A 25,427-nucleotide genomic window follows, 5' to 3' on the forward strand; every position below is an offset into this window, starting at 1 on the left:
GCCCCTCCTCCGCCGCCTCCTCGGGCCGCACCGCCCCGCCGCGCCGCGTCCCCTCACTCGGCGGCGCCGCTGGCTGCTTGTAGGACACAAAAGGACATCGCGGCCGCTTCCTACTCCGCTTCCTCCAGCTGACAGCGGGGGCGGGGCCTGCCGTGCGCATGCAAAGCAGGGGGCGGGGTAGGGCGCCCTATGCTAATAAGACTTTCGAGGCGGGTAGCGCCTGCGTACCCTGAGGACGCCGCGCCGCGTCCCCTCACTCGGCGGCGCCGCTGGCTGCTTGTAGGACACAAAAGGACATCGCGGCCGCTTCCTACTCCGCTTCCTCCAGCTGACAGCGGGGGCGGGGCCTGCCGTGCGCATGCAAAGCAGGGGGCGGGGTAGGGCGCCCTATGCTAATAAGACTTTCGAGGCGGGTAGCGCCTGCGTACCCTGAGGAGTCGGGGAGGAGATGGAGGGTCGGCGGGCGGGGCTTTTAGGAGGCCCCGCCCATCTCGCAGAGCCTCAGAGTGTCATGCGCGTGCGCGGCCACCCAGGGGGTGGGGCCAGACACTCGGCGAGGTGCGGGGGATTGCGAGCTCGAAGGGGGTGGAGCCAGGAGCCCCCTTTCCTCGCGCCAGAGGCGGGCGGAGCTCTGAGTGACAGGAGTGGGCGAGGTCTCTCTGTGGACGCAGTGCGGGGCAAACGAAATATGTAAATGAAAGGGCGGGGCGAGCGGAGGAACTAATATTTGCATATGTATAAGGGGTGGAGCCTAAAGGGGGCCCTGCACCTTTTCCCTCCCCGCCTCTCCTCCCAAGATAATGTTAATGGGACACTTGAACCACAGACTTGCTAGACCTCCAAAGCTCTGGAACCTGGAGGAGACCTAAAAGATGCAAGTAGTCCATTATTGCGAGTCCTTGAAAGGCAGGGCTGAAAAGACCCAGAGAAAATTCAAGGTCACTGCGGTGACCGAATGAAGGTCATGGGGAAGGGCGGGGCCACGTGCGTCCGCCTCACGCAAGCAGTCACGCACTGACTCACGGACCATGCATGGACTCTTTAATTTTTCTAGGGCTCATATTCCACGCAGATGGGGGTCGAGGTTAAGTCTAGGGACCGGGCAGAGTATGGGGGCTGGCGTCTAGGCGGCTAGCGCTGGAGTTTCACACAGATACGCAGTGCAGCCTCTTGTTCCTGCGCTTCTTGAGGCCCTCGATGTATGCCTGCAGCTCTTCAGTCATGAAGTGGGTCTTGCCGATCTTGGACTTGTAGGCTAGGAAGAGGTCAGAGCTGAGCGCAGTCAAAGCCTCCCCCAGTAGGCACCACCCCTCGGATTCGAGGAACCACCGGCGATTTGAGGTAGCAGTTAAGCTGGGCTTGGGTGTTTGCTAGTTTGGGGGACTTTGGCTCTGCAAGGTGCAGTGAAATACTGCTAAAGATGCAAGCCCGAGGCAGGGCGATGGAGCCAGCAGCTTTACAGCCACCTATGCGCCACCCACTGACTGATCATCTGGCCCTTCCCTCTGGATGTTCTTCGTGAGCAGAAGTTTACCCAGAGAATCTCGTGTCCAATAAATTTATCCAACTAATTCAGACATGTCACAGCTCCCCCACCTGGGGATGAAGCAAAGCTACACAAAGGCTCTGTTCTCCTGGGCAGGTGGAGAAAACAGACCTGCAAGGAAGGGGCTCCTTTTAAGTCCTCTGAGTCACCCCATTGGGTCTACTTTTGCCTGGTCTCCCAGTATTTAACTTCTGAGGCACCCTTGTTTGTGAATGCTAAGGGGATGTGACAAGGCATACACATCCTGACTCTCCATGCCCACAGCCCCAAGTCCTGCGAAATTCACCGGGATCTTCTGTGGAAGCTAGGGTCGGGGTGGCTCACTAGTGAGGGCTTTGTTGAGGATTTCCAGAGCTTCATTCTCCATGAGTTCCATCAGGGGCAGGGGCAGCTGGAAAAGCAACAATCAGCTCAAACACCCAGGGAACCCCAGTTCTGCCCACAGCTGAAGTGCTCCCCAGCCTGCCTGCCCCTCTGCTCTGCCACCCACCGTACCCTGTCATTACTGCAACCCTCAACTGCTACCCACCACCCATCCATCCCCAGCAGGATCCCCAGACCCCTCCAACCCTGTTTTGTTGTTCTGCCCAGTAAGCTGGATGAGGTGTTTGCTTTGAGTGGCTGACCGATAATTCTGAAGCAGACTTTACTGGAAGAAATGAAAACAGAAGTTAGTCATCTGCAGATTCCTAGATATGCCCTGGAGCAGAGATGTATGGGTAGGTGCATGGTGGGGGTGTGGTCAGAGTCCAGTTCCACATACTACTTCCATTGAAAACCGTATGGGAGGGACATTGATTATACTCCTAGGCCACCCAACTGCTTTTCTGAACTGATTTTCCCACTAGTGATACTTAGAGCTAGTAACTGAAACATTCTGATTCTTCATTTGTAAAATGTGGTCATAGAAACAGACTTTTATGATGGGGGGGGCTGCTGTTTACACATTGGGAATTGAACTCAGGATTTTCTGCAAGCTGGGCAAGTACTGTATCAGTAAACTACATCTCCAACTCCAAATGGCCTATTATAACTGTTGGGATGTTTAAAGGTGACAAGATAAGGCAGTCCCAGACCTGATATACAGCAAGTGTTCAATATGTGTTAATTGCTAGATTTTTATCAATTTCAATGAAGGTGGAGAGAGAAGGGGCAGTAGGGGGTGGACACAGTCTCAAATAATGCCTGGCATACTATGATAAGTGCTTCAAATTGTTAAACAAATGGCCAGGCATGGTGGTGCAGGTCTTTAATCCCAGCATTCGGGAGGCAGAGGTAGGCAGATCTCTGTGAGTTCAAAGCCAACCTGGTCTACATAGTGAGTCCCAGGCCAGCTGGGGCTACAGGGAGACCCTGTCTCAAAAAGGCAAAAAAAAAAAAAAATGTTGGGGCTGGAGAGATGGCTCAACGGTTAAGAACACTGGTTGTTCTTGCAGAAGACTGGGGTTCGAATCCCAGCACCCACATGGCAGCTAACAACTGTCTGTAACTCCAGTTCCAGTGGATCCAACAAGCCTCTTCTGTCCTCCATGGGTATTGCAGGATACGGATGCACGTACCTACTTGCAGGCAATACATGCATATACATAAAATAAAAATAATAAATAATTTTTTTTTAATTGTTAAACTGCCAGGGGTGGTGGTGCACACCTTTAATCCCATCACTCGGGAGGCAGACAGAGGCAGGCAGATCTCTGTGAGTTCAAGGCCAGCCTGGTCTACATAGCGAGTTCCAGGACAACTGGGGCTACAGGGAGACCCTGTCTCAAAAAAGACCAAAAAAAAATTTGTTAAACCAAGTCAGGCATGGTGGTGAATGTCTATAATCCCAACACTCAGGAGGCTGAGGCAGGAAGATCACCAGAGTTCAAGGCCAGCCTGGGCTACATAATGAGACTTTTTTTTTCTTTTTCTTTTCTCTTTCATTTTGTTGTATAGTGAGACTCTTATTCCAAAAAGAAATACAATATAAAAAGAGATTTAAGACCTCAAACCAGCTAAATCCCCAGATGGGGATTTAACTCTGCCTTTTCAACTGATGAAGTGATTCCATTAAATCCACAAGTCCGGGCTGGAAATGTAGTTCAGTGGTAGAGAACCTGCCTAGCATGAGTGAGGCCCTGGGTTCGACCCTCAGCACCTTATCAAACAAACAAGAAAACTACCTGGGCTGCTTGTGTGGGTTAGCCTGCGTGGGCTGCGCGTGCCAGAACCCTTCCCAGTAGGGGGCGCTCAAAGAATGTCTGGGTGAGTTAGAGTTAAAAATACGCGCTAGCGCCCCTCCCAGGAAATCCCAGAAGTTTGGATCTATGGGTTTTCACCCCCCTCCCATTTTCCAGAAGGGAAGTTGAGACCCTGGCTGGCTAGCTCCGGACACCCTGGGGACACCCATCGCTCAGCGAGGCCATACTGACCAATATCTGTCTTGGAGTCTTCGCGCTCCTCTTCTATGTCCTGCTCCACCGACCTGCCACGGTGCAGCTCCAGCTCCAGCAAAGCATGCTGTTGGATCTCCTCCGGCGGGAGGCAGAGGCTTTCCTTCAGAGAAATGGACTGGCTGTATCGCCGGCGAGACTTGCCCAAGTCTTGCCCCTCGTCGTCGAAGTTCTCGCAGACCTTGGACAGCGACACGTTAGCCGTGGACTCCGACATCGTGGCGGTACTCCACAGATTGCGAACATCCTCGTGCAGGCCTTCCTTGATGGAGCTGCGACGACGGTGGGAAAGTCTGGACGTCGCCTGTGGGTCACAGACAAGGAAGGAAGCCAGGGGACTCAGGGAGCTGGGGAGGGGCACCCAGAGCCAGGCCTGGGTCGGGGAAGCTCAGACACGAGTCGGGGGACTAGCTGCCCGGAGCCCAGAATGAGTGACAGGTCACCCCAGAGGCTTGGAGGAGGCTGGAGATGAGTCTGAGTCAGGACAGGGGTGCTAGGGAAGAGTTCTTACTTTGTAAGAATTTTCGTCCATGGTTCTGCCCGCCAACGGACCAGTCCCAACAGGCCTCAGGCAAAGAGAAGGGGGGGGGTGTCACGCTCCAAGAAGGGGGAGGGGCAGAGTCCCCTTCCGGGATGACCTGAAGTACTCTCGCGGGAGGAGACTTCAAACTACAGCCGGCCACACCATCATCAGCTCGGCATCCCTCCCACAACCCTCCTCCATTATTGATGCTGAGGTTGGAGACGGCCCAGGCCAGTTCGGATGCCGGATCCTACTGGTTTGCCTCCAGGCAGGGGCACCCGAGCTTGCCGGAGGGGGCCGCGGCTTGACCGGAGTGGGTGCTCAGGAGTGACAGGGGACTAAATATGCCCTCGCGGTGGCTTGAGGAAGGCAATCCCACACCCACTGGCGTCCCCGGAGTACGCACGGACGGTGCAAACTTTTCGTTTATTGATTGCAGGCTTTGAGGCACAGTCGTGAAGGGACCAGCCCGGCCAGGGCAGCGAGACAGAAAGGCTTTGGGTGGGTGGGGTCTGGAAATGGCTGGAAGTGAGGAAGGGGCGGAGGGAGGGGACTGGCGAGCAGTGGCATTTGGCAAGCCTTGGCCTCCTCCCTTGGCGGTCTGGTTGCGTCGAGGGAGAGCTCTTTGGTTAAACAAGCCAAGCATGCCTGGGAAACTTTGCAAGAACTAAGCCCTTTGAGGGGGCCGCGCCGAGAATGCTTGCTGCCCCTTACACCCGCACGGCCTTGTCTTGGGGGCGCCCACGAACCCCCCGGGGCCGCGCCGGCTTCCTGGGAGGGTTGGGACGACGACGACCCCGGGGCGGACGAGGCAGGGCACAGCCGCGCTCGCTCTGCGTGTCCGAGGACTCGTCGATGAAGGCCAGATTCTCGCTGGGGTAATCCAGCGCTGAGGCGGTGGGCGGGGAAGGCGTCTGGACCTTCTCCCCAGGCGCAGGGGATCCCGGCCTGCCCACTGGCTGCGCCGGACAAGGCGGTGCGGGCAGGGATACCGGCAGGGATGCGGGCAGAAGCGGCTGCTGCTTCTCCGGCGGCGGCGGGACGGTGGGCCCGGTTCTCTGAGTCACCCTCGCAGTCACGGTGCCTGTCCAGCTGGCAGCCTGAGCCGTGAGTCCACCCATCTGCGCGGGGAGGAAAGGGAATCCTCGACCGACTGCAACTCCTGGAGCAGCGCCTTTACCAGCGCATCCACATTTTCTCCTGGTCCTTCAGCCTCAGCCCGACGGAAGTTGGAAGGGCACCTCACCCCCAAAGGCACATTCTCCCCTTCTGCATCAGCCGGAAGCACCCCCCACCTTCTCCAGGAGCCTTTCTAGAGAAAGCCCCAATTTTATTTCACTTCGATGCCCTTATGTAGTTAGGTACTAAAAATGCAAGTCGTCTAGTTTTCTAATTTTGTGTAAGTATACCCATACAATATTTCTGGCATATTCTAAAATCCTATTTGTTGTTCAATTGAGAGTCACATTTAACTGGGCTTTCTGTATTGTTGTTGGTTGGAGGATTTTCTCTCTCTTTTTTTTTTTTTTTTTTTTTTGATACAGGGTCTCCCTGTAGCCCCAAAAGGCCTGTAGACCAGGCTGGCCTTGATCTCACAGAGACCTACCTGCCTCTGCCTCCCGAGTGCTGGAATTTTAATCTATACTTGGCCCTGTGGTTATTTTTGAGACAGGGTCTTACTTAGTCCAACCTGGCCTGAACTCTCGTCAATCCTCCTGCCTCAGCTTCCTAAGCACTGGGATTTCCAGATGTGTGCCACCTCACCCAGCACTCTCTGTACTTTTCTTTGCTGACCCTGACAACCCTATGCATGAGGGCAGAGCTGGTCAAGTCTCTGACAAACCCCTCTGTTCCCAGCAGGGCACACTCAAGGTCTCAGTTCCCAAGGAACCCACATTCTGGAGGGGAGCTATGCTGCTGGTCAACCAGCTGTTAGGGGTCATCACGCACAAGTGCCATGGCACATGCACTGCAGAGAGGCAATCAAAGCTGGGGTACCTCTGCCCGCGTGCGGCGGGACACCGCTCGCAACCAGTTGCCGATGGTGGTGAGCACTGAGGCGAAGTAGGCCAGGCCGAGCAGGATCCAAAACCACACAAGAGGCTGGTAGGCTAAAGGACCGGGCCTGTCAGAGTTGGTGCCTGAGGATTTCATAGGGAGGGAGAAAATAAGTTGATTGTGGGGCATGTAAGTGAGCCGCTGGCACACAGCCTGTTTCCTCACCCGGTTGAGAGAGTAGGCTCTCCCCAGAGCAGAGGGGACGTGCTAGCCTGTGTGAATGTGTGCAGGAAAATGAGTGTGCATGAATTGAAGTTGTGCATAATTAGAGCATGCAAGAGGGGGTATGCTTGCAAGAACCTAACACGTAAGAAGACTGCACTTAATATATGTATGAGCATGCATGGGATTTGGGCATGCATGAATATAAGTGGGCGTCAGGAGCTGCCTGTGTGGAAGAACGCGATGGTGCATTCCGTGTAGAGTGCAGAAGCTAGAGCAAACGCCCCACAGAGAAGCCGCAGTGCAGTGCTGGAGTGCAGGGACACAGTCCACAAGGAAAGCGCTGGGCAAGGTCTCACCCGCCACATAATCGCCGAAGCCCACAGTTGTGAGTGTCACTATGACAAAGTAGATGGCTTCCAGCTCACTCCAGTCCTCCATATAGCAGAACACGAATGTGGGCGTGAGGACGAAGAGCAGGCAGCCGATCAGAAGGAAGAGCACGGCCGACAGCACTCGCACCAGCCCAGGTGGCACCTGCCACTTCTGCGGGGAGGGGCGGTAGACAGGACCAATAACCAACCTCCAGTGCCATTCACCCCCCCCCATCCTGCCATACTGTGAGGCTCCTACCCTCTAGGGGTGCACACTCACATGCTAGGGACCTACAGAAGTGTACCCTCAGCTCATAGCAAGTGCACGAAGGTCATGGAGCAGCTCACCAAGAAGATTGCTTCGATGTGCCCGATGCCCCGGCGGAGAGAGGAGCCCAGCCGGTCCCCGACCCCCGCCAGCAGCATCCCGAACAGCGGGATCCCCACCAGTGCATAAAAGATGCAAAAGAGGCGCCCCGCATCTGTTCTCAGGGCCATATCGCCATAGCCTAGGTAGAGGGGTTGAGCTGGAAGTCTAGGCGGTTCCTGGTACCCCTGCCTCTCCCTGTACCTTACCCCAAAAGGAAACTCCTTGCCTCCTGCCTCCCTCCATAAACCCTATCTCTCCCCCACCGATGGTAGTGATGATGGTCCCAGAGAAAAAGAAGGCTCTGCCCAGGTTCCAAGCTGAGTGGAAGGTGTCATTCGTCGAGTTGTTTTCTGCCTTCGCACCCCCTCCCAGGGCATCAGCCACTTTCTGCAGGACAGGGCACAGAAGGAGGAACCTCAGTCCTTCCCTCCAATCTGGACCAATTCCCATCCCTCCTACCTCGAGGCACTGTGTTTTCCACTTCTTGCCCTCTTGGACCCCTTCAGTGTGGGTTTTTTGTTGTTGTTGTTGTTGTTGTGGTTACCCCCACACACACACACACACAGAATCTCACTGTATAGCCTTGGCTGGCCTGGAATTCACTGTGTAGATCAGGCTGGCCTTGAACTCACATAGATCCACCAGTCTCTGCCTCTGCCTCTGCTGGGATTAAAGGTGTCCACCTAGCTGGTTTTGTTTTGCTTTTTGACAGGATTTCCCTTAGTCTCTCAACCTATCCTTTTGTGGTTGACTGTGTTTTTTGTTGTTGTTTGTTTATGGTTTTTGGTTTTGTTTTGTTTTTGTTTTGAGATAGGGTGTAGCCCAAGCTGCCCTGCAGTTTACTGTATAATCCAGGCTGGCCTGGAATATTGCACCCTCCTGCCTCAGGCCCCCAAGTGCTAGGATTACAAGTATGTGCCACCATATCTGACTTTATACAGTGGATACCTATTTTTACAGTCAGGAACACTGAACACTGAGACCAAGCTGTCTGTGTTCCAATCTTGGTGCTGTGCAACTTAAGGCAAGTTAAGGCTCTGTACCTCACTTTCTGCCTATATCACACAGGTGATGGTTATAACACCAACCTCACAGATATGGTGTGAAGATTTGGAAGCACTGGGTATTTATTGGATAACTTCCCACATAACCATTATGCATTGGGATTTCCAGCTTTCCACAGATACCACCTCTCCCACTGCCCCAGTGCCTTGTCTTAGACAATGAAATAAAAGGTAGAGGTCTTCCCTCATCAAATTTTGCAGCTCGCTTCAAGATGTTCATGTGTACTTGTACACACACACACACACACACACACACACACACACTTCCCCATAACATCTAAGCCAAACAAGGTGTTTCATATGGGGTCCTCAATAAATATGATTGGATGAGTGAAATGAGCAGATGCCTGCTCTTTTCTGGCGTATCTGTAAATTCCCCTGGAGCAGGATCTGTGTCAAGAGAATGCTCGCCCAGGGTGCTGGGAGGTCAGAGTTTCAGAAAGAGGTGATAGAGAAGGGCCCTTCCCCCAAGGTAAGCAAGGAGAAAGTCAATGGGAAGTTCACAGCCCAACCTTTATCACCCTATGGTTCTCTTTAGAAAGACCCACTCCTGGGGCTGGAGAGATGGCTCAGTGGTTAAGAGCACTGACTGCTCTTGCAGAGGACCCAGGTTTGATTCCCAGCACCCACATGGCGGCTATGAACCATCCAGGGGAATCAGAAGCCCTCTTCTGACTTCAGTGGCATTGCACACCATGGGTGCACTCACATACATGCAGGCAATACACTCATACACATAAAGTAAAAATAATAAATATTTTTTTTAATTAAAAAAAAAAAGACCTGCTCTTAGTTCATCCTCCCTAACTTGACTGCTGAAAGCCCTCCAGGCTCCCATCTGTCTGCAGAAGAATCTAGGCTCCTTGGCTCAGCACCTATTTATTTGCTTATTTTGAGACAGGATCTAGTGTAGCCCAGGCTAGCTCAAACTGACTAGGTAGCCCAAGATGGTCTTACACTCCATATTCTCCTGTCTCTATGTCCTGAGTACTGAGATTATGGATGTGATGTGCCCTGCCCAGTTTTTCAGTTTTTGTGGGGCTAGAGATTGAACCTAAGGCTGATTACATGCTACTCAACCAACTAAGCTACATTCCCAGAGTGTTAGTTTCTCTCTCTCTCTCTCTCTCTCTCTCTCTCTCTCTCTCTCTTCTCTCTCTCTTGTTGGGGGGATAGTCTGTTTGCTTATCTTTGTTTTTGGAAACAGGGTCTTGCTCAGCAGCCAAAGCTGGCCTGGAACTCACAGCAATCCTCCTGTGTCTGTCTCCCAAGTGCTGAGATTACAGGTGTGAGCCACCATACCCAACTTCAAGCACTTTTTTCAAACTGTCTCAACCTTTCCCTAGACTTCTCTCCTGAGGTTCTGATTTGGCACCCCAAAGTACAATGACCTCCCCCCCCAGACTTTCTGAGATGATTTCATGTTCTATGATGATTTTTAAATAAAGGCAAGAAATGTCTGATTAAAAATTATTTAATTTTTATTTTCCAATGTTTTTTCAAAAAAAAGAAAAACTCTCCATCATCCTGTGTATTCTAATTTTTCCTTCAAATGACTGGGCATCTGCTATCTCCGGATTTTGCTCTACACTCTGAGCTCTCCAGCTTTCACACCTTGGCCATGCTGTTCCTCTGACTAGGAGTTGTGTATCCACACTCTCTAAACTCTGTCTCTCTCACCTGTTATTTTTCAACTGCCAGCTCTTCCCAAAGCCCCTGAAACTCCCTTCACTCCCAGCACACAGCCCAGTGCCCAGCACACAATGGGTGCTTAACAAAAAAAGGAAGGAACTTTCCCTTCCCATGGTTTCCTACAGTGATCTGTCTGTCCCTGGAACTGTTCCCAGTGCTAGGGGTGATATCCTCCAGGGAAGATCTGCACCTGCTCCACCCCAAAATCTGCACCTCTACTCACACCCTCTACAGCACACAGTAGGTGCACAATTGCTTCATGATTCACTAAGTCAGGGAGTGACTCTTGGTGTGGAAGAGAAGCCTAAGCTCCTGCCACCCAGAGTTCTCTCTCTCCCCCCCCCTCTCTCTCTCTCCTGTCTTATCCAAGAATAAAGTAATTCCATCGTGAAGATAAAATAGGTCAGACTCCCTCCCTCCCTCTGCCCTATGGTCTGGCCAGGCACACTCTCCTCCGCCCAGGCCTTTCTAAGCAGAGCTTGTCCTGCTTTCTGGAAGAGACATGTCAGGTGGCCTGTGGCCTGGCCCCTTCCCACCCTCATCTTTGCACTGGGTCCTGCCACCTTAGGAATGAGCTGCAATGCTGAGGCTTACATGCCATCCCTCCAGAAAGAACAGGCAGGGAATGAAAGGTACTCTTGGGTCAAGTGAGAAATAATCGTTTATTAAGGTTAAACCATCACAGGGACTTGGAAAGCAACATAGGAGCTCACTAGCTGGAAGTTTGAAGGATGAAGCCAGAGTTTCCCCTCATGGCTGGATGGAGGCTAATCAAAAGAGCCTGACTCCCACCCCTCCCTTTTGCCTACCTGGTAACATGCATTCTGGAGAGAAAGGGCCCCTAAGCTGTCATCCAGAGTGGCATGAATAGAAACCCTCCAATATTATCTGTACGTGCTTATATGCATACTTGGGGACACAAGGAATTGTTCACAGTATTCTTGGGTTCCTCTAAGACATCTGTGACTCCAAAAATGCACAGAAGCTGGCATTGCTAGAGCAGCCAACTTTAGCACATAAAAAACATTTCGGGGAATCAGGCATGGTGGTTCCTGCCTGTAATCCTAGCACTGAGGAGACTGAGGCAGGATTGCCCTGAGTTTGAGGTCAGCCTGGGTTACAAAGTGACCAGAGCTGCATAGTTAGCCTCCGCCTCAAAAACAAAAATAAAAACATTGCTTGGAGATGTACTAAAACACACTGACTGTTTAGCTGAGAGTATCATGCCCAGATTTGAACTAATGACCTGATAAGTGTTAGACCTGTGCAAATGTAACAGCCCATATGCTCCAGCCATTCATCCACTCATTTTCCCTTCCTCCCATGACCATCACACAGGGGATGAGACATTCCAGGATCACAGCTTTGTGCCAGGCACAGCAAGAAAAGCAAAAAGACAAAAACCTATGGCTGCCACATTGAAAACAGACACCTGGACTCCAGCTCCTGGCCTGATCCTGCCCCCGCCCCAGTTCTCAGGGATGGGTAATTAGAAGCAGCACCCCCAGAAGGGCCCCACTGCTGCCCAGCTCTGCAGCCTACGCACCCAGATTAAGTTCTGCAGTTCTTCCTTGCTCACACATGGATGGTCCCTCAGGAACTTGTCTCGGACCTCCCCTAGTACCTTCTGGGCCTGCTGCTCATGAGGCTGCTCCAGGGCCTGGAACACGAGGGCCCCTGACACCAAGTACAGCAGGACCAGCGCCAGGAGGGCCAGAAGTGTGGTGCAGCGCATGGCCCGTGCAGGGGCAGGTCCAGGTCCACTGCCTGCCTGGGGAGGAGGAGCAGGGGATTCCTGGGGAGCAGTGGTCACTGTGGGCAGAACCAACGGTTCTGGGGTCAGTAAGAAGTCTGAAGTCTGACACCTACAGCCTGTTCCTGTATCCTCCAGACTTGCCAAGGTCTCGGAGCCCCCCTGCCTTACTCTCCACAGATAGTGTCTCCCCCCTCCATGTCCTTCCGCTAGATACCTGGTACCAGGTAATAATACCCAGTCTGCCCCCGGCCCCAGCCTCCTTACCTCCATCGCCTGGCCATCAGGAGAGTGGGAGGAGGCAAGAAACACTAAGACTGCCTTGGAAGAGGCAGAGTGAATGATGCAAAGTGGAAAGTTGAGGGGCACAGGGAATCCGCCTTGGTAAAGAAGGCTGAGTGAGACTGAGGCAGGCTGAGAGTGGGAGGAGAAGCAGGAGCACCCAGGGTGTTAACAGGGACAGCGGGTCCATCCATGGCTCTCCTGATGCAGCTGTGGTAGCCTCCTTGTGGCACCCTCCTGGTGCACCTCTGTCCCCTCCCATCCCACCTCTCCTGGCTCCGGACTAGCTGGGATTCTCAGGACGGGGAGCCTCCAGGGTCCCTTGAACGCCCTGTGGGGCTTTGGGCTTTCGAGGAACCCAGGGGCGGGTCCCATCCAGCTCAGGGTAGATGCAAAGCCGGCAGCCAGGGAACGGAAGGTTCCGGGAAGGAGCAAGGCACAGGGTGGGCAGGGTAGCTGGATGCCGCAGCCCTTGGGACAGCGGTCAGCTGGGGGGCAGTGGACAAACACACACACTCACATGCCCCACCACCAGTGCCACAAAGACCCGCGCGCCCACGCTCCACCCTGCGGCTCCAGCCCGGCACGTTGCTAGGGCTGCAGGCACCGCACTGCACCGGCCAGCTCGCGCGGACCCCCAACACACCGGACCCCCATGGGCGTGCCCGCTGTGCTGAACCTCCTAAGATCTACGCGCAAGAGATCCATGCACACGTGTGCGCACACACCAGCCGCTCGCTCCCACCGCCTCCCCCGCATCCTCACGCCGACGCTTCCAAGCGTGACCGGTGATGGGACGCGTGGTCACCCGACTCCAGAAGGCGTCCACGAAGGGGAGGTGGGTGTCCCGGCCCTGCCTGTCGCCCCCCAGCCGACAGAGCCCCGGAGTCCTGCCCAGGTCCCCGCACCCGCCCCGCACTCACTGTCAGCTCCCTCTGCGGCAGCAGCTGCGGCTGGGTCTCGCGCTCGCCGCCTCCCCGGTGCCCCTCGCGGTTGCTGGCTGGGCAGTGGAGGCGGCAGCAGCAGGGGCGGAGCGGGCGGCCACCCCGGGCTGGGACCCCGGCTCCCGCCGCCAGAAGCCCCTTCCTCCCACGGTTAACCCTTCCAGCGCCGGGCCTCCCTCGGTGCGGCGCCCTCCCACGATGCTCAATGCTCGCTGCTACCTCCTCCCGCCCAGCTCTTTACCTGCGGCCTCCGGGCTCCCCGAGCTCCCGAATCCTGGCCTGCCTTGGGCAGTGGACCACTGAGGAGTCAGAAAGCAGTCGCTGCGGGGTCCAGCCTTCTAGCCTGGGATCGATGAGAGCCCAGTGTGGCCAGCGGCTTTGGCACCAGCCTGGACATCAGCTGGCCCAAGACTCCGGACGGCTGTCACACTCATCTCCTGGCATCTTCTATGTCCATTACAGGACTGGGAAGGGCCCTCATTTCTCTGCCAGTGGGGACAGCCTGGCCCTTGGGCTCAGCACTTAGGAGAGAGAGGCCCCCTGGGAGAAAGGAGTGTGTGTGGGTGGAGGGCAGGAGATCTCTTTGGGGCCACCTGGATTTGACCAGCCATGGGGGTTGGGTCCTAGCTCTGGGAAGTCACTATGCAGCTCTTCCCCACCCTCCTCCTGCATCCCCAGCGCTGGTCCTCCTGGCCCTGGAGTCAGTCCCAGGGGCCTGGCTGGAGCTGTCTGCCAACCCCAGCAGAAAGACTGCCAGTATTCTCTGAACAGCCACGGCCAGGGCCCACACAGTCTCTGCTCCTCCCTGCTCCAACCCATTTCTTTACAACTACCACTTCCCCCGAAGTCCCTCCTCTAGCATCAGAGATCCTGTGCCCTTGTGGTCAGTACTTTTAAGCCTAAAGTTAAGGTGACCATCCCCTGGTGATAGAGGTCCTAGGCAGGTTACCACTCTCTAATCTCCCTGTTCTCATAGTAAAAGGAATGATTATCTCTGGGTGCCGATCGGTGCATTTAAGAGGTCAGTGTTTATAAATACTCAAGGCAAAGCCTGGCACACACAGTTAAGTGCCCTATAAATGTTAGCAATTTTCCTTTCAACCAAAAGTGCTTGTCCAGTTTCATGCTAAATCTGAGTTTCTGATGATCTTTCTGGAAACCCTGCAGGCCTGGCTCTGAGATGATCATGAGCAGAGGGTTTCAAGGCAGACCCGTTGCTAGGCCCTAAGGCCTCAAGGGAACTGGAATCACCAAGCGTACAAGCAGGATTCACAGGCTAGTCTAAACAGGACAGATCTGCCAGGGTGGCAGGTGCACAAGACAGTGACTAAGCTGTTGGGGCAACCAGAGAAGGGAAGGGGTTCACCCGAGCATACACAGCATGTAGACAGCCCGGCAATGTGGGTGACCCACACCCGGGTGAGGAGAGGGAGGCTGCTCTGCAGCCCTAGCAACATCTCATTTGTAGACCCTCAGTAACCCTGGCACTTGAAGGGCAGGTTAGGGAAGGTGAGAGAAACTAGGCCTCAGGCCAGCTAGATGGCTCAGTGGGTAAGGGTGCTTGCTACCAAGCCTGAAAATCTGCATTTGATTCCCGGAACCCATATGGTGGAAGAGAAAACCAACATTTGCAAGTTTTTCTCTGACCCCTACATATATGTCTACGTATACACACATAGGAGCATGGATACATACTGTGAATGAATGAATGAGTATTAAATAAACTGGGCCTCCCACCACAAAGCACAATCCGTTTCAGTTAAGATGCCTAATGGCATTGAATAGCTGGCTCAGCAGTAAAGGTGACTGCTCTTGCAGAGGAGCTGGGTTCAGTTCCTAGCACATGGCAGCTTACAACTGTCTGTAACTATCGTCAAGAGGATCCAATGCCCTCTTCTGACCTTTGCCTGCACCAGACACACATGTGGTGCAAATACATACATCCAGGCAGACAGTCATATACTAAGTTTTTTTAAATTATGGCTAACAGGTTAGGTGTGGTGATACATTATTTTAATCCCAGCACTTGGGAGGTGGGGGAGGCAGGTCAAGAGTTCAAAGTCATCCTTGGCTACATCCAGGCCTGCCGGGGCTATATGAAAAACCCTATCTCAAAAGGCTAAAATGGAGCTGGGCATGGTGGCATAAGCCTTTAATCCCAGCACCTGGGAGGCAGAGGCAGGCAGGTGGAGTTCTGTAACTTCCAGGCCAGTCAGAGCTACATAATGAGACTTTGTCTCAAAGAAACCAGAAAAACAAGTAACAAAAAGTTAAGGGGCTGGAGAGATGGCTCAGCAGTTAAGAATACTGGTTGCTCTTCCAGAGGACCTGGGTTCCATTTCCCAGCACCCATATAGCTGTTAACAAGCATCCGTAACTCCAGTTCTAGGGGATCTGATGCCATCTTCTGATCTCCATGGGCACTGCATGCACATGGTGCACATACATACATGCAGGTAATACACTCATACATATAAAAAAATATTTAAGTTAAAATAGGGCCAGTGAGATGGTTCAGCAGGCAAAGGCACTTGCTGCCAAGTCTCATGACCAGAGTTGTATCCTTGAGACCCACAAAGTGGAAGAAGAGAACCAACTCCAGCAAATCGTCCTCTGACTTCCACATGTGCCATGACAAGTGCACACCAACACACATATACACAAAAATTCAAAGTTGTCATAAAAAAACTTTTCAAATACCTAATAGCCATATAATCACAGTACTGTGTGACCCAGGAGAAGGGAAGTGGTTCTCAGCACAGAGGATGGAAAGTTTTGTAAAGGAAGAGATTTGACCCAATCCTCTCCCACTAACCAGCCCCTATGGAGATGGAAGCCATGGCCTTATCTAACACTGCATGAAAGTGCTTTACAACTGAGTCAAATCCTAGCCTGTGGCGGTGATTTCCAGATCAGGCATGGCCTGCCATGCTTCTAGTCCCAGCTATTTGAGCAGAGGCTAAGAGAATCACTTCTGGCCAGGCTGGCCAACACAGCAAGGGCTATTCTGGACCAGAAAACTTCAAGAGACCTGTGCAGTCTCCCTGCCCACCAGCCTTGATGGTCAGTGACCCCTGCCCAGCCCAGCAACTCATGTCAAGGGCCAGTATACGATCAGCCTGATAACAGGTCAGGATAAGAAAGAACGCAGACAAGTGACTGGCAGGTGAAGGGATAGGGCACGGACTCTGTTTATTGAGTGGTAGGCACAGGAGAGGTAGCTGGCTCCAGTGTGGAAGCAGAGGCGGCACATCATGCCAGGGCACTGTGGGCATCTGGCAGCCTAGGCTGTGTCCCCATCTTAGGGAGGTGGCACAAGCTCACTACGACAGGAGCAGCAAGGAGCTGGCCAGAGGACAGGGAGGCCAAAGTCCCCCGGGATCCTGGGCAAGAAGCGGCAGATGAACTTGACACAGGGGCCTTGGATGAAGGGAACTGGGGTCTGGGTGTTCTGGGGGAAGTGGAGGGGGATCACGTTTATGGGGTGGAATAGAGGCTGTGGTGGTGACCGCCAGGTCCTGGCACCTGGGAGAAGAGCAGAGGAGTGGTCCTTGTCTGGCTGGCCCCTCCCCAGCCCGGTTCACGCCCGATGGTGCCATACCAGCTGCCAGAGCCCAGGCTGCCCGACATGCTGCAGGCAGAGAAGCAGGGTCAATCCCAGGCAATGATCAGAGCCATTCATGAGGGGGAAGAAAGGGGCTTAGAAGAGACCCTCTGCTCCCGAACAGCCCCCGGGGCCAGAGAGAACTTCATCTTGGGGCAAGGGAGCAGGATTAGCACTGGAAACCCAGAGGGAACTTCACTCAGAACAGATGGGGAAACAAAGGCCTGGCTCTTGGTCTCCATTGCCTCTGCCAGGCAGGACCCCAAATGGAGCCTGGCTGGGCCCTGAGGCCCCTCAGACAGGGTCGAGGTTCCTACCTGGTACTCTCACTCCGGCTGTGCTCCCAGGAGCAGCCCTCGTCCTCACAGTGCCCAGCCCGGTCAAAGAAGTAGGAACGGGAACCAAAAACTTGCCCATTGAGGATTCGACTGGTGCTCTGGGGGAACGGGGGAGACAATGCTATGAACTGTTTCTCCTACACACACACACACACACACACACACACACACCCGCATAACTGCCCCAGGACTCCAACCCAGAATTCCCAGGGTCTAGCCCTCGCCACTGGCCCCAGAGACAGGTGGGTGTCCTACCAGGTCCTGTGGGGGCCGGTGCACTCGGAAGAAGCCCACCAGCAGGGTGGTGGGCAGCAGCTCCCACACAAACAGAATGAGGCCAAACACCAGGTAGCCTTTGTTCCCTAGGTCATTCACCAGGTCCGCCTGGGGGAAGGCAGAGGCTGGGGACAGTCTGATACCACGAAGAGCATGCTGGATACGGTCCTGGTCAATTGGAAGCCAGGAACCGCTACTAAGGAAGGGACAAACATGGCAAATGCCTACCTGGTCAGATACATTGTACCAGTCATAATCGAAGGCATCCAGCCAGCTCCGAGGGGCCAAAGCCAGAGCTGCCAGGTTGTAACAGGCCCGGCTGGCATAGAGCAGGACCATGGCGCCCCCCATGGCAGCCGCCTGGCATACACTGGTTCCCTGGCAGAGATGACAACAGAGGACCTTCAGGAAGAGAGGGCTCCCATCTTCCTCTACACCCCAAAGACCTCTGTCCAAAGAACCCCAAGAATACCACATCAGGGTTGGTGGCCCTACCTTGGCCTCTAGGTAGATGCTAGTAGAGGGGGCTCGGCGGGCCACAAGGCAGAGGCAGGCAGCAAGCGAGAGGGCACAGATGACGAAGAGGGAGTCGCTCACCAGGACACGCACCAGCAGTAGGGCCCAGGGCTGTGCCCGACGCCGGCGGGACAGCACTGCACACAGTACATTGACCAGCAAAAAGAGCAGCGAAGCACCCACGAAGGCCCCTCGGACGGCCAGCCTGCAGCCCACAGCAGAGTCAGCCCTGGACCATGGATCACCCTTGGCACTCACTGACCACCCTATCTCCCCAGGAGACCCCAGTGTCAGTCAGAACTCAGATGGTCCAATCCAAACCCTGCTTCTCCAGCTTTGCAGATGAGGAAACTGAGGCCCAAAGAGGTAAGAAGGTGATTAGAGGCCATGGCATCTTAAAGGGAATACCAGTTAGGTATTAGTTAGCTGGCCTCCTGCCAGCTGTGTGACCTTGAACAGGTTGCTTTATCTTACTGGATCTCAGTTTATTGCTCAAATGAGGATTAATAGCCTCCATGCCGGACGTGGTAGCACACGCCTTTAATCCCAGCACTCGGGAGGCAGAGGCAGGCAGATCTTTGAGAGACCAAGCAGCCTGGTCTACATAGTGAGTTCCAGGACAGCTGGAGCTACAAGGAGACCCTGTCTCAAAAAAAGACAAAAAAAAACCCCAAAAACAGAATAGCCTCCTGGACGAGGTATACAGGATGCTTGGGAAATATCTTTATGAACTGAAAAACACCATGCAAAGGAATGGGGAAGCACAGCCAAGGTCACTCAGAAGTACAGCAGGGCTTTGCAAATCCCATTGAGGCCTTAAGTTTTCTCCACTGTGGGTGACACTGGTGCTCTCTGAACCAGGTGCTTTAGTTTCTCCAAACTATGTCAAACAGTCCCTGGGTTGTTTGTGTCTCAGCTCTGCAAGGTTTGTTTCTCCCTGCCACTGACCCACCAGACTCCCAGGTACTTACAAGCCTCGGCTCATCTCTGGCCTACGCTTTGCCTTGGCCTTGAACACCACCTGGGAGCAGAGATACCCATCATTCCTTTGGGCCCTTGGGCTTTCCCCCCACCTTCCACCCCACTTATTTCCCGTGGTTACCTGGGCAAAGTAGAGGTTCATAAGCGTCAGTGTGAAGAATTGCAAGCAGACAGGGCAGCAGTAGAGAAGCCAAAAGGGCAAGGGCCCCAGGCGATTGGCCCTGGGGGTATCTCGGAAGTAGAAAGAGAAGAGAGTGGTACGTAAGGCCGCCCAGAGCAGACAGAGTGCCAGGAACACCGTCTGATAGCTGAGGCGCTTGTGCCCATACAGAAGTACCAGCCAGAGCTGGGCGTAGACAGAGAAGAAGAGTAGGGCATATAGGGCAGTGTACGCAGCAGTCAGCCCTAGGGTCACGGTAGGCGGCAGTGCAGGCACCAGCCCGGCAGCAGGCACCAGGCCAGACAGGTTACTCTCCATGTCAGGGAAGAAGGCCTGAATCCCGGAGAGAGATGGAGGGCTGGCCAGACGCCAGGAAAATAAATACGGAGGAATGGGAACTGCAGGATGCGGTGAGAGCTGGGGACTCTGGAGGAAGAAAGTTGTGGTTGTTAGACCCTTCCTCTACAGAGTCGCTCCCTCGTGGGGGGTGCGGGCAGTCTGGGCCCTGGACCCCTCACTCTGGACTGTGGAAGGGCAGTTCTTTCCTACCCAGGGCAGACGGAGTAGGGGGTTGAAGATATCTCTCCCTGGGCCAGAATCAGAACCACAAGGATGGGAGGATGCAGGGGCTCAGGAAGTCGCTGGCCTTAGACGCTCGTGTCCGGCTGGCAGGAGGGGGAGAGCCGGCCGATGCCCGTCAGTTCTGGGCAGCGGCCGCTGCGGGGGCGCCCAACGCCCCGCTCTCCCCCTCCCCAAGCTTGACGGCTCTTTCCCCTCCAATAATCCGGATTAGGGCCTCGTCCTCTGTCCTGGAGATTCCAGACGTTGTCCCCGCCCCCACCGCGTCCACCCTCAGCCGCGGTGGGCCAGAGGAAGACGATGCAGGGTCCTCAGGGGAAGCGGGATCCGGTCGCCGGGACGCGGGGCTCCAGCTCCCCTGCTCCCGCTGCTCCGCCCCCCTCCTGCGCCTGCGCGGGCGTCGCTTCGCTACGCAAACAGCGCAAGGGTCGGCGGGGACTCCGCGGCCGCGCACCGCACCCGGCGTGGAGCGCTTCGAGAATGGGCGCGAGGTGCGTAGCAGGCGGGCGCCCGGTGTTACGGATGGTGGCGGGCGACCGCGAGGTTGAGGCTGGGCCGCACGGAGCAGCACCGAGTCATCCGTGCCCTGGGCCGCCGCCTCGTGATGTTTGGGGCACCACCAGTTTTCACGCTTAGATCCTCATCCCCTAATCGGGATCGGCGTGCCCGACGGGAGAGCGGCAACGAATTCCCCTCACTGGGTCGCGGAGGGAAACTTCCGCCCACAACCAAGATGGCGTCCGGGCCCCGCCCCCTGGCCTCGGTTAGATGGCCGTGTGCTCCGGCCTGCGGCTGCTCGCGCTCACCTGGCCGGCTGCAGCGTCCCCGTGAGCCCCACGGCTCGCCCTCCCGGGGGCTCCGGCCCCGTCTCCCGCACGCGGGAAGTCTTCCTGCCCGGGAGGAGCCCCCGAGATGGCGCAGGGAGGTGTCCCTGGAGTGGGCAGCGCGAGGCCTCCACGCCCGGGAGGAGGAAGAAGGAGCGGGCTTCCCCGACCCAATCACGCTGGCCTGGCGGAGCAATAACCATCGCAACGACCATTGCACCCGACGGCCGAGCTTCAATGAACGGCTCTACAAAGTGCTTTCGCCCACCGTCATCACCGCGCTGTTTACAAAGTTTCCACCTGCTCCCCAGGGAGGTGTCAGTAGCCCCGCTTTACAGGGGAACAAGGGCCCAGAAGAGGCTGGAGGACTTGTCAGCAGAAGTGGGCCTTCAGGTTCCAAATGGGAACCCCAAAGAGGCCCTCGCTAGCTCCTGCACACGCCCGAGGCGTGAGGAAGTCTGAGTCCAGCATCCGGAGCCTGGGGAGCGACGCGGGAGGAAGGCGGTGGCGACCAGCAGGTCGACGGCGGGGGTGGGACCTGGCCTGGGGTGGCCCCGCCTCCGGGCCGACCCGGGATTCATTTCGAGAACTGATTGGGTCCAATAGGTGACAGTTCCCGTTGTCCAGGAAACTAGGGCTGGGCGCCCTTAGTACTGGAGGGAGGCAGCGGGCCCGGGTCAGGGGCCTCGAGATCGGGCTTGGGGTGAGACCTGTGAGCCGTCACCGCGGACGGGCGGGATGGGCCGGGGCCTAGACTGAGCTCTGAAGAGATGTTTAGGTCCCCAGGGGACCCTGTGTTCTCTGCCAGGCCAGAAGCAACAGATAGATGGGGGTCTGGGAGCATTGAGAGTACTGGTAGAGGGGGGGTGCTCCAGTGGTAGAGGGAGCCAGGGGCACCTGTCCCCTGCCTCTCATCAACATTCTGTCCAGCTGCACTCCGACTACTTACTATCTTGTCTCCACAGCCCAGAGCATGTTCCAGATCCCAGAGTTTGAGCCGAGTGAGCAGGAAGACTGCAGCTCTGCAGAAAGGAGCCTGGGGCCTGTCCTGGCTGGGGACCAGTCAGGTCTCTGCCCGGCCCCAGGTCTCCTAGGGGACACCAGTCACCAGCAGAGGGGTGCGACCAACAGCAGCCATCATGGAGGTAGGATCACCACCACTATCACCGCCTACTTGCCTGTCCCCTGTCCCCATTCAGTTGGGCCCTGCATCCTTGCAGCCATACTCCCTGAAGGCTCTGGAGAAATCTCCACTCTCTCTGACCCTCAAGTTACTCTTTTAGAAATCAATCACTGCCACTGCATTATAGGACCATTGGGTTAATTCACAGGAATGTATGGCAGGTTTTTGATGAGCAAGCTGGTGTATAGTGAATCTCAAAACAGACCCTGTTATTATAGACCTGGGACAGATACCAGGGGGAGGCTGGCAGTGATCACAAAAGGAGAAGTGACTTGCCTAAGGTCACACTGACTTGCTCCTGCCTTCCTAAGAGGTGGGGCTGGAAGACTCCTCACAGTAAATTCTTTCTCACCTCATGACTCCCTTACAGGAGGACTATCCTAGCACATATGAGGCAGGCAGGTGACCCCAAGTGGCAAACAGCTCTCTTATACAGCAGACCAGAGTGGTGGTAGCTGAGGCTAGTCTTGAACTCCTCATACCCCTGCCTTTACCTTCCAGGTGCTGGAATCCATGTGTGCACCACCCTGCCTGGCATCACACACTTCTTTCATAAAATTTTTATGTGTATGAGTGTTTTGCATGTATAAAAGTGTGCCTGTGTATGCAATGCCTTCAGAGGTCAAAGAGGGCATCAGATCCCCTGGAACTGGAGTTATGGATGGGTGTTAGTGCCCATGTGGATCCTGGGTCCTCTGCAAGAGCAGACAGTGCTCTTAACTGCTGAGCCATCTCTCCAGCCCCCATTACACACTTATTTTAACCTCCAGTTTGGGGATTGTTTTAACCTCCAGTTTTGGGTTTGTTGTTGTTGTTGGTTTTTGTTTTTTGTGGGTTTTTTTTTGGTCTTTTTGAGACAGGGTCTTCCTATAGTCGGTCTTCCTATAGTCCTAGCTGGCCTGGAACTCACTATGTAGAGCAGGCTGACCTTGAACTCACAGAGATCTGCCTGCGTCTGCCTCTCAAGTGCAGGGATTAAAGGTGTCCAGATTTCATGCCTGCTGTTTTCCCTCCATATTCCTACCTGTTCTCTACCCCTATTTGGCTGTCTGTCCTCATCCCTGAGGCTCACTGTGTCCTAGAGGACATGGGACCAGCCACAAACAGAGGATCTGTGAACAAACTACACAATGCTCAGAAGATGGTGCTGGGGGTCAGGAGATGAAAGAGGGCAAAAGAACTCCAGTCCCAGAGCTGTGGAGTAACAGATGAGTGACTGTCAGGACTGGGCCTCTAGAAGGAACAGCACTACGGGTAAAGCTAAGGCCTGAGGATTGAGCCACTCTGATGCCTGTGTTCTTAGCAAAGGGAAGAGCAAGTGGGAGGGAGAGGTAGAGAAGGGTAGTTGGAACCCAGTCCAGTCTGTCTTGTCTATATAAGTCTGAGACAGGGTCTCACTATGTAGTCCTGGCCTGGAACTTACACTGGCCTCATGCTGGCCTTGAATTACAGAGATCTGCCTGCCTCCACCTCCCAAGTGCTCAGATTTAAGGCTTATGTCACCATTGGCTGTCTACACAGGTCTTTGAAGGTTATTGTAAGGAACACTTTGAGTGAGACCCTGGGAAGCTTTTGTTTTCCTTTCTTACAAGTGTTGGGGATGGAACCCAGGGCCTTTCCACATGAAGGGCAAATGCTCTTCCACTGAACCACATCCCCAACCCTAGAGCTATACTGAAGGATGGTGCAGTTTGTTAGCAGCCTGGCTGTAGGATGGGGACGTGTCAAGGAGTTCACCCAGCAATTTGGCCTGAGTTCCTACAAGGGTAGAGTCACTCTTGGCAGAAGTCAAACAGGGAGGGGTGAAAGAAGACAGAGCTCAGGTGGGAACTTCTAGACACCTAGGTAGAATTCCCAGAGGCTGCTGTTGGCCAGAGGGGCAGGCAGTTGACCAGAGCAGTGTTTGTGACAACCAGCTAGGAATGGGTACTAGGCAAGTGTGTGCAAGAAGGGAATGGTGGGTGTGAGGTGAGGTGGCCCAGCCTTGAAGAGGGGAGCTGCTGTGGGTAGTACAGCATCATTGGGATTGGGGTACCATACTGGGGGGGGGTGATCAAACAGGTAAGAGGTGGCAGTTAACAAGCAAGAGGCTGGGATGACAGGGTCTAGGTTATGTCCATGGGGTGAGAGGCTAGGAGGAGGAGTGGGCCAGAGGTCAGGAGGACCCCTCAAGTCCCATGAGCTTCTAGAGAGTTAGGGATGGATGGCAGAGAACCAGGGTAATATGTGCCCAAGCCAGGGGTGAACCTGGGGCCCGGGGGTAGGGTGGTGACAGGCTCTGAAAACAGATTTAGGGAGGCAGGTCAGAATGGCCTGCTGAGCATGGAGCAGTGTGAGGCACCCCACAGCTCAGCTCCAGCTTGTAAAGGAAGGCTGCCAGGAGGAAACAGCCATGGAAGGGTGGTTGGACATGTTTCTCTTCTCTTTCCTTCCCCTCCCTCCCATTCTAGGCAGGGGCTGGACCATGAGATATACCCTGAGCCAATGTCCAGGGATTTCATAAACATTTGATTTAGTTTTCAGTTATCTCTAAAGCAAGACTGAGCTGTTCATAGTATAATATGCCTGTAACCCCTGCACCAAGGGGGCATGGTGACTTTGAGGTCAGCCTGGGCTACACAGACCCTATCCCAACAAAACAGCACAACAGGAATGACTTCCCATAAGAAATCTGCAAGCATCAGACCTGCCAGAGCTGAGAGCCGGGGAGCCTCTGTCATGTGCAGAGTCGGTTCACCTTAGTCCCATCTCTCCTGTCCACCCTCACCAGACCCCACTGAGCCGGAAGCATCCCTAAGATAGGGACTGGAGCCCAGTGCCTGTGACAGACATGCACTGTGGAAAGGGCAGGAAGGACGTGAAATGGGAGAAGAAGCCAGTGTTAGCCTCTAGGCCAGACTATAGCATCTGAGGAGGGCTCTTAATTTAAGAGCAGACTGGCAGGTTAACTGGCTCTGCCTTAGTCTCACAATCTGTAAAATGGGAATAGAACTGGTCCTGTCTCCCAGAGCTGCAGTAAGACCCCTGAGTTCATGGGAAAACTTCTTAGGGGCCACAGTTTTCACTGTTACTGGGAGTTGGCTCAGACTATGCAGACCTGGGGTTCACAATTGGAGCCAAGGGCTTCCATTCATGCAGTGTGCCTTGAACACCCAGTACTCACAGATGGCAAACATGAGGTATAGGTTAGAATCAAGATAGACTCAAGGCATTAATTCAATATAGGTAGACAACAGGGATCCATTGAAGATTTAGAGCAGTGAGTAGACACATTTGGGTCTTAGGGCAGGTTGGGAAACCACAGACATGGGCTAAATCCCTGTGGTTTTGTATTACCCCTGGGCAAGGAATTCTTTTTTTTTTAATTATTTATTATTTTTATTTTATGTATATGAGTGTATTGCCTGCGTGTATGTGAGTGCACCTGTGTCGTGCAATGCCGAGGTCAGAAGAGGGCTTCAGATTCCCCTGGAACTGGAGTTAAGGATGGTTCGTAGCTACCATGTGGGTGCTGGAAATAGAACCCGGGTCCTCTGCAAGAGCACTCAGTGTTCTTAACCACTGAGCCATCTCTCCAGCCCCCAGGAATGCTTTTTTAAGAATATTTGTTTTGCTAGGTGTGGTGGTACATGCCTTTAATCCCAGCGCTCTGGAAGCAGAGGCAGGCAGATCCTCTGTGAGTTCGAGGCCAGCATGGTCTAGAGTGAGTTCCAGGCAGCTGGAGCTACAGGGAGACCCTGTCTCAAAAAATTGGTTTTTAAAA

General features: G+C 54.4%; 4 protein-coding genes across 14 annotated transcripts in view; 1 reads left to right on the forward strand and 3 right to left on the reverse strand.

Moving 5' to 3' along the window:
* Positions 1-1,026: 1,026 nt before the first annotated feature.
* Catsperz (catsper channel auxiliary subunit zeta) lies at positions 1,027-4,662 on the reverse strand. 2 transcript variants are annotated; one of them, XM_008838940.2, is made up of 5 exons: positions 4,493-4,662; positions 3,961-4,285; positions 2,116-2,195; positions 1,871-1,937; positions 1,027-1,255 (listed from the first exon to the last, which is right to left on the reverse strand). In XM_008838940.2, the coding sequence occupies exons 1-5, from the start codon at positions 4,511-4,513 to the stop codon at positions 1,146-1,148; spliced, it is 603 nt and encodes a 200-aa protein (XP_008837162.1). In that variant the 5' UTR covers positions 4,514-4,662; the 3' UTR covers positions 1,027-1,145. The 2 variants fall into 2 exon arrangements, with proteins under 2 accessions (XP_008837162.1, XP_029422202.1); XM_029566342.1 differs by having other exon boundaries at positions 1,833-1,937; positions 4,493-4,637.
* Positions 4,663-5,190: 528 nt separating this feature from the next.
* Positions 5,191-14,033, reverse strand: Kcnk4 (potassium two pore domain channel subfamily K member 4). 4 transcript variants are annotated; one of them, XM_029566340.1, is made up of 7 exons: positions 13,445-14,033; positions 11,771-11,995; positions 7,732-7,855; positions 7,447-7,607; positions 7,084-7,270; positions 6,503-6,645; positions 5,191-5,625 (listed from the first exon to the last, which is right to left on the reverse strand). In XM_029566340.1, exons 2-7 carry the CDS (start codon positions 11,957-11,959, stop codon positions 5,215-5,217), a joined length of 1,215 nt encoding a protein of 404 aa, XP_029422200.1. In that variant the 5' UTR covers positions 11,960-11,995; positions 13,445-14,033; the 3' UTR covers positions 5,191-5,214. The 4 variants fall into 4 exon arrangements, with proteins under 4 accessions (XP_029422200.1, XP_029422201.1, XP_008837161.2 ...); XM_029566341.1 differs by having other exon boundaries at positions 11,771-12,036; positions 13,445-13,468; XM_008838939.3 differs by lacking the exon at positions 13,445-14,033 and adding an exon at positions 13,183-13,211 and having other exon boundaries at positions 11,771-12,036.
* A 2,326-nt stretch (positions 14,034-16,359) lies between these two features.
* Gpr137 (G protein-coupled receptor 137) lies at positions 16,360-20,269 on the reverse strand. 5 transcript variants are annotated; one of them, XM_029566344.1, is made up of 7 exons: positions 19,628-20,269; positions 19,040-19,504; positions 18,909-18,958; positions 17,650-17,869; positions 17,401-17,529; positions 17,125-17,243; positions 16,360-16,728 (listed from the first exon to the last, which is right to left on the reverse strand). In XM_029566344.1, exons 2-7 carry the CDS (start codon positions 19,394-19,396, stop codon positions 16,527-16,529), a joined length of 1,077 nt encoding a protein of 358 aa, XP_029422204.1. In that variant the 5' UTR covers positions 19,397-19,504; positions 19,628-20,269; the 3' UTR covers positions 16,360-16,526. The 5 variants fall into 5 exon arrangements, with proteins under 5 accessions (XP_029422204.1, XP_029422203.1, XP_029422205.1 ...); XM_029566343.1 differs by lacking the exon at positions 17,401-17,529 and adding an exon at positions 17,917-18,142 and having other exon boundaries at positions 17,650-17,799; XM_029566345.1 differs by lacking the exon at positions 17,401-17,529 and adding an exon at positions 17,917-18,142 and having other exon boundaries at positions 16,360-16,834; positions 17,650-17,799; positions 19,628-20,036.
* A 205-nt stretch (positions 20,270-20,474) lies between these two features.
* The window catches only part of Bad (BCL2 associated agonist of cell death), a 10,104-nt gene continuing 5,151 nt past the window's right edge, over positions 20,475-25,427 (forward strand). The window contains exons 1-2 of one of the 3 annotated variants that reach the window (XM_008838943.3): positions 20,475-20,999; positions 21,447-21,626. In XM_008838943.3, the coding sequence (XP_008837165.1) occupies positions 20,882-20,999; positions 21,447-21,626 (298 nt within the window). In that variant the 5' untranslated portion in view covers positions 20,475-20,881. Of the gene's footprint in view, positions 21,000-21,054; positions 21,194-21,446; positions 21,627-25,427 lie in introns of those variants that run through there. The other 2 variants (XM_008838944.2, XM_008838945.3) reach the window with 2 other exon arrangements.

Source organism: Nannospalax galili, unplaced genomic scaffold (assembly GCF_000622305.1).
Source record: "Nannospalax galili isolate Female #2095 unplaced genomic scaffold, S.galili_v1.0 scaffold1659, whole genome shotgun sequence".
Taxonomy (NCBI): Eukaryota; Metazoa; Chordata; class Mammalia; order Rodentia; family Spalacidae; genus Nannospalax; species Nannospalax galili.

Excerpts from the sequence above, each read along its gene's own strand:
- Catsperz (XM_008838940.2), bottom strand. The coding sequence starts at position 4,513 with ATGGACGAAAATTCTTACAAA. Across the intron at positions 4,286-4,492 it reads TGGACGAAAATTCTTACAAA|GCGACGTCCAGACTTTCCCA; the intron begins GTAAGAACTCTT and ends TGTGACCCACAG. Across the intron at positions 1,256-1,870 it reads CCTCAACAAAGCCCTCACTA|CCTACAAGTCCAAGATCGGC; the intron begins GTGAGCCACCCC and ends ACCTCTTCCTAG.
- Kcnk4 (XM_008838939.3), bottom strand. Across the intron at positions 7,608-7,731 it reads GACCATCATCACTACCATCG|GCTATGGCGATATGGCCCTG; the intron begins GTGGGGGAGAGA and ends CCCTCTACCTAG. Across the intron at positions 6,646-7,083 it reads CTTCGGCGATTATGTGGCGG|GCACCAACTCTGACAGGCCC; the intron begins GTGAGACCTTGC and ends TGAAATCCTCAG.
- Gpr137 (XM_017799602.2), bottom strand. The coding sequence starts at position 19,396 with ATGGAGAGTAACCTGTCTGGCCTGGTGCCTGCTGCCGGGCTGGTGCCT. Across the intron at positions 18,959-19,039 it reads TGAACCTCTACTTTGCCCAG|GTGGTGTTCAAGGCCAAGGC; the intron begins GTAACCACGGGA and ends CTCTGCTCCCAG. Across the intron at positions 17,800-17,916 it reads GCATCTACCTAGAGGCCAAG|GGAACCAGTGTATGCCAGGC; the intron begins GTAGGGCCACCA and ends CATCTCTGCCAG.